The following is a 7,057-nucleotide window of genomic DNA, read 5'->3' on the forward strand; positions in this document are numbered from 1 at the left end:
AGAAAGAGAGGTTAAAGATGAAGAAAATTAATTAAGGAAAGTGACATGGAAAAACATCAAATAATGTAAAGTTAATTAATGGGTAATTTGCCAATTTGGGACTCTTTTACATCGAATCATTTACAGGTGGGAAATTGTTGATTTAGTTTTTTTTTTTTTTTTTTTTTTTTTTTGTTCTTATTCAACGTAAAGACAAGATAAAAATCATAATTTTTTTTTTAAAAAGAAGACAAGGGAAACAAAAAAAAAACAGAATATGACATCGTACTAGGAGGTAAATAAATTATTTTTGAGCATTTTGTGACCATAAACTCGATTTTGTTTGATATGGTCAAACTGAATCAACTTTGGACCTAACGGCCGGCCCAGTAAATTAGATCAAACTCGACCTGATGTGAATCCGTTAGATTTCAATTAATGATATGAAATTGTTACATTCCTAAATACATAAATAAATCACTTATAATATTATTAGAAGAAAGAAATTTGGTATCACTCACGACTTATCTCTAAAATTCATGTTGTTTGGTTTCAAAAATAAATAAATGCATGTTGTTTAAGCGTCTTATATTAGCCTAAAGTTTAAACTTTTAAGGCTCGAGATATACATCACCATCATACGTAATTTAGAATTGTTGATAGCACATTGTTATGTCACCTACCGATATAGATGCATGCTAAATAATGATATTTGTCGAGTCAAGTTTTACTTCAAATTGTCTTGGATTCCTGGGCATATAATCTTACATGTAGTGAATATAGGATTGTGCACTGGTCCAAAATCTAACTAGATCAAAACCAATAAGACCAAAATTGTCTCTATTAGTGAATCAAATATCGAATTGGAATTGTTAGTTATGGTCTAATTTTGAGCCAGGGTTCTTATACAAAAAATGCAATTTTTATTTTTACAAAAAATTTACTAGTATTTTCCAATATCCTAATCACAATAAATGAGTACAAAATATAAATGAGTTTTAATATTTTCACTATAGAATTACAATTACATAAGTTTCTATCATATGTAAACCTTCTTTAAATAATGTATAATTTAAAGGACCTTGAATTACCAATTTGAATCGATTTTTTTCCAAGTTTTGGACCAAATCAAATTGTAAAACTAAAACTAAGGATTCTTTGAAATTTGCACGAGAGTATGAGCTAACCGACCAGTTCGATGACCCATTTGACTAGTCTAAAGTATTAAAAATCAGAATTTTTTATTGAGTTCACATAATCCTATTATTAAGCTAATTAAATTAATCAGTTTATGAAAAACTAAAATATGGCGTAATGATATTGGTAGTACAAGAATATTTATTTAGGGCAAAAAAAGATGCAAGAAGAATAAAACTTTAAGGCTGGTAATGTTGCTGACTTCCGCTTTGTGAGGAGAGAGAATGAGAGGTGGGCGGTGACCGGCCAATAGAATCAAAGCCCATGAAAGTGACTCTTCATTTCTTAAAAAATAAAACAACAAAAGCCCAAGAAAAAGTGACTTAGTTGTGGGGTATAACTATTTCATTCTTTTGCCCTTTTTTAACACCCTTTTAGCCTTTAGATTAGGCCCCTTCTAATAACACCTTGTTGTACTAATTAATCTCAATTATTACATAGGGTAGAATTTACAATTTTTGTAAGGAAAGTGGTAAATAATTAAGAAAATTGAGTTTTTACTAAGCTATATGCACATGGGTTTATGAGTACTATTTTGTATGGGATGAAAAAAAGGTAGGACTTCCCATTATTTTACTAAGTATTTGTCCTCTCCTTAAAAGGGTTTAGAAAAGCCTCTAATAAACAAATGAGTATTGCTATGCTTTACAAAGATCAAATAGTATAGGATGTTTATTGCTTGGAAATTAATTTTGGCACTTCTCGTTATGAGTAGAGCATTAAAAAAAAAAATTGTGCTCGTACAAACGATAGTATAACAATCAATTTATAGAATGTCAGAATCATCACTTATATACAAAGTAATATCCATTAGACAAAAGAGAGAAATTAAGGTATTGTTAAAAAGATTTAACCAAGTATTCCACAAGAGTGTTAATTGAATGTAAATGAAGTCCACGGAAATAAAATTTTAAATTAAAAAAATGGATTTTATCTACTCCTATTATTAATGTTAATTGAATGTAGAAAGCATTAGACTTTGAATAGATATTTGGTCCTTAGAAAAATACAACGATGACTAAAGCACTAAACAAGATGATTCATCCATCCTTATTTATTTATTTCGTGACTATGTTGTTAGTCTTGCTGCCCACTTACTAGTCATCACCATGATGCACGACATTGCCATTTTCCCTTGCCTTGGAGGTAATTTTTATTATTATTTCTGATTTTTATTAGTTGCAACTTTGAGGTATTATTTGTAAAATATAAAATATTCCAAAGTTGCAACAAAAAAAATCGGAGGTAGTAATATATCTCTACGTACAGAAATAAAACCGTGCATTTGTGCAAAAAATAAATAAATAAACAAAAAAAATCATGAATTTACTAGGTTATGAGCTTAGTAGCTAACTAGCTATGCTAGAGGGTTAGCGAGACTAATCTCATACTCAGTAATTGACTGAAGATTTATGGGTAGTTTGCCACTTTTACATTGATGGTCAATAGGGCTTACGAGGCAAACATGCTCGATTTACGGATATCACAAGCAAAAGCTCTTGCTAGGATTTGAAGATGGGTAGATACCATCTTCCGCTGCTAAGCAATGCACAATTGTTTCAGCATCAAGCAATAGGAAGACTAGGAACGTGAAATGGATATGCATATGTAACAGGACAATTCATGATTTCTTAAGCCAACAAATGCATTAACAAACTCAATTAGTAAACAAAACTGCAAAACACAATTGGGGAAGTTGCAGCATTGCTTGCATACTTTGTAACAAAAGGCAGAGGCACAGAGCGGATATATGAAGCAGGTCGCGGATCCAAACCCCTCTTCATATAATCTGCTAAGAAAAGCAGGTCGCGGATCCATTTTCAGAAACAGCCAAGAGTGTAAATGGCTTCATCTGAGATTTTTTACCAAGCAAAGGGAAATTCGTTTTGCAAAGAACAGCATTTTTTGAAAGGATTTACTTCCTAAATATAACAGCTTCTATTTCTAAGCTAACCACACATCTTTGGGTTAGACTGTAAGAAAACAAAGTTAACATGTTGCAAACTACAATGTCCTAGAAAAACAAAGTTGCAAAATTGAAGTAGAATCTGGGGAAAAAAAATTTGAATACAAAACTTATGGTTGATTCACCTGAAACTTAGTATCAGTCTGATCAAAGCCGAGTATTTCACATCACGAAATATGTCGCATAAGTATAGGCAAAGAATTAATTCAATAATCTACCTTTCCATATGATCAAACGGCAATCATAGATTCATGGTATTATAGAAAATCCAAATATATAAGCATACTCTCTGTGCCTCATTCATCAGTCTACTATCTGGCTCATAACAAGACAGAAATCCACAAAGCACAATACAGTCATCTCTTCGATTTCACACCATATAACACGGGGGGCTTCTAACTTCTGCACCCAAAAGTAAGATGGAGAAGCAACTAGGCAGATAATGACTTGACCTTCTTCTTCTTGACACGTTTGACTGAGGGGGATATGCTCTTCACCTTCCTAGATTTCTTCAGCGGACTAGGTTTCCTCTTCTTCTTCTTGGCATCTAGAGACGAATCTCTAATGGGTCCGGGGGACACACCCTTCTTAAGGGCACTCCCTCTAGGTGTGGAAGACGGAGGTATCCTCACATTTTGGGGAGGTAAAGGATTATGAGGTTTCCAAACAATATTATTCTTCATAGCAAATCTAACTCTCTTTCCACTCTTCTCCTCCGTGTTCATCATAACTCCCTTTTCAATATCATCCTGGCCAATTGTATCGGCATTAGCCCCCGACTTTGATCTCTTACGCTTCTTACCAGGCTTACCACTGACTTGCACAGGTTTCGGAGAATCAAGTGCACTCAGACCATCACCATCCAATCCAGACTCAGCAGCAATCTTCTCAAACTGCTTTTGGAGATTCGACATCATGTCCTCATTTAATTCTAGTTCTAGTGCATTCCCTCCATCTTCAGCTTTTGAATTCGAACTCTCACTCATGTTAACCATATCAGTATCGCCGTTAGAATCATTCCCACTAGCTCCACCTTGATTCTTCTTCTTTTTCTTCTTTGACTTCTTCTCCTCCAGTTCATTCCCTACACTCATTCTCACACTCAAACTCATATCAGTATCGCCGTTAGAATCATTCCCACTTACACCACCATGATTAGCAACCTCATTCTTCTTCTTTTTCTTCTTTGACTTCTTCTCTTTAGAAGCTTCTTTCTTAGGCAATTCAACCTCTACAACCCCATTTACATCACCATTACTAGAAACCACAAGGGGCACCTCACCATCAAACTCAGGAAGCAAAAAATCGATACCCAAAGCCGCCTTCTCTTTCTCTAACTTCGAAAACTCCTCTTGTAAACCAAATATTACCTTCCTATTCCCCTGAAGACAATCAGGAGACGAACCTAACTCGTACAACCTCGTCCCATATCCCATTGCTAAACCAATTGTTCCAAACAACATCATCTCACCCTTCTCATCAACCTCGGCATCACCCGACTTCTTCGCCGCCAACAAACCCTTTGCATTCTTAATCAAATTACCAAAAACATTACTCTTAACTTTACCCACTAACACCTTATTATCACTCTTACTCAAAACCCCAACAAAGGGTCGAAACAACAAGTTCAAAACCTCCAAATTCAATGGCAAAAATGGCTTAATTTCATCACAAAAAACCGAAACAACATGATAAGTAACCCCATTTCCCAACCCATTATCCCCTTTCCCTTCATCATCAACAAAGAAGAAAGCCTTGTTCTCCAAAACCCCAACAAATTCCCCCAAAACAGACAAATCCCAGTTCAATTCCTTCAACAAAACAAACAAATTCCTAACAAAAAAACGAATCAAAAGGTAGAATTTGTCTAACCTGAGGTGATCAATGCCGGGCCACTCCTTCCGCATAGTAAGCAGGAAGTGAGAGAAGTAAGAGAGAGAAAGCGGATAAGGGAGTGTAGGGAGAAGACTAGAAAGACGATTGATAAGCTGGGTTTGGTTTTCAATCATGTCGCAATGCCACATACAGTAGAATAGAGCTTTCCAGAGCTTCTTGAATTCATCGTCGGAAACTAGGGTTTGAGAAGAAAGCCAATTAAGAATGGTTTTTAGGGATTTGGAACGAACAGAAGTGTCGCAGGAGGCTAAACCCTTAATTAGGGAAATAGATATGGTGGTTTCGGAGACGGCTGAGGGTTCTTCGGCCGCCATTGATGACGGAGAAAGGAGGAGAGAGAAAGAGGAAGAAGCCGTAGAAATTGCGGGGTTGAGTTTTCTGTAGGGAGGAGGGAAAGATAGAGAGTTCGAGTGACTTCTTTTTAGGGTGGAAACCCTAACACTATCAAACACGGGCTCGGGTTGCACGGCCGTGTGAATGTTTGGGGCTTAGGGTCGGGCCGGTCAAAACCCGGCGGTCTAAATGTCGTTTGAGATTAAAAACAAAATTGTCGTTTGGTGTTAACTTTTTTTACCAAATTGTTGCTAGTACTCTTTTTAATTTACCAATTTGGTAGATTAGGCCGAGTAACAAGAGTAAAATTAGGCTATGCTATGATGGGTCGGATGGGTTTGTAGACCAAATAGCTTTAAGCTCATTTGGGTTGGAAAAAAATATCAATTTGAAATCCGAATTATCAAATATAGGTCACTGATGTCTAGTCATAAAAAATTGTCTCAAATTGGAGTTGGGTCGGTTAGTATGAATATTTCATGAGTATATCTCTAGATTGATAGAATTTAGGGATGACAAGTTAGTATAATTATGTGGATTTTGCACAGCACAAATCCCAATTGGAGTGAGTATGGGTGTGGCATTAGGTTAATAGTGAGTGAGTATGGATATTAAAATGTCATACCCGTCAAGGGCAATAGGTAGGTTTGAGATCATTTCCGCCTAATCCACCTCGCATTCACTCACTCGTCAAATCTCCATCTTGATTTCACAACTATATGCTCCATATATGTACTTTATATACTACCTTCGTTAATGGTTATCTGCAACTTTAGAATATTTTATATCTAACAAATAAGACCCCAGAGTTACAGATAACCATTAACGGAGGTAGTATTTTCTAAAATAAAACACTTGGTAGTTCCAAGTAGGTATAATTGGGTAGTAGCTAGATAATAGATGAGCATATGCAGGTTTTACCTAGGTAGTGGAGATCTAAGTGGTGGAGCCGGCATGGATTTAGATTTATACACACTTGGAAGGTTTGGATGTAGAAAATGTACCCATTATGGATGATTGGTATAGAAATTTTAGGTGGTTGTAGACTTGTAGATATGGGGGAAGAGATATACACATCCACACCGCCCACTTTCTTTCCATCCATAGTCACTACTTTGATATGGCTCCAAAGGAATGCTAGTTAGGCCGTAGCTAGATGTCGCAAGTGGTGTTTAAAGGGTTGATTAAGATGACATTGGATTATGATAGACCCGAGTGTCTAAGGGTTGATTAAGCTCGGGTAGGTGGCCCGCCAATATGCGTTCTCATGAGCTCATCGTGTCAAGTTTAGTTATGCTCATACTTCATGAGTTTGATTGGGCTGCTTCAACTAAAAAATCCAATATAATTTTGAGTGTTTAACACTTCATTTGTGTAACTCATAAGACCTTCACCTTCCAAGCTGATGTTCCTGCCATATAGACAATACACTAGTGGAGAAGTGAGGTGTTGTCGCCACCCCTTCATCGCCGCCATCATTGACATCCTTGCTCCCACCGAGGGGAGAGATTGAGGTTTTGGTTAGAGTTGCACTGGTGAAATAGACCTTCAAAAGTTCATGTTTCAACTTGGACCATTATAGATTACAAGAAATGATGAGAGATTTCTTATGGTATCATACTTTCATTAAACTCATATGGGTTTCATCATTACAACTTCATAAGTAATACAACTACACAAATACGT

At 36.0% G+C, this 7,057-nt stretch overlaps 1 protein-coding gene across 1 annotated transcript; it reads right to left on the bottom strand.

Annotated features, from left to right (window-relative positions):
* Positions 1–3,188: 3,188 nt before the first annotated feature.
* On the bottom strand, positions 3,189–5,431 carry LOC145635501 (uncharacterized). Its single transcript, XM_081686789.1, has one exon. The coding sequence runs from the start codon at positions 5,350–5,352 to the stop codon at positions 3,574–3,576; it is 1,779 nt and encodes a 592-aa protein (XP_081542915.1). The 5' UTR covers positions 5,353–5,431; the 3' UTR covers positions 3,189–3,573.
* Between the last annotated feature and the right edge of the window lie 1,626 nt (positions 5,432–7,057).

Source organism: Chenopodium album, chromosome 6 (genome assembly GCF_948465745.1).
Source record: "Chenopodium album chromosome 6, dcCheAlbu1.1, whole genome shotgun sequence".
Taxonomy (NCBI): Eukaryota; Viridiplantae; Streptophyta; class Magnoliopsida; order Caryophyllales; family Amaranthaceae; genus Chenopodium; species Chenopodium album.

Excerpts from the sequence above, each read along its gene's own strand:
- LOC145635501 (XM_081686789.1), bottom strand. The coding sequence starts at position 5,352 with ATGGCGGCCGAAGAACCCTCAGCCGTCTCCGAAACCACCATATCTATT.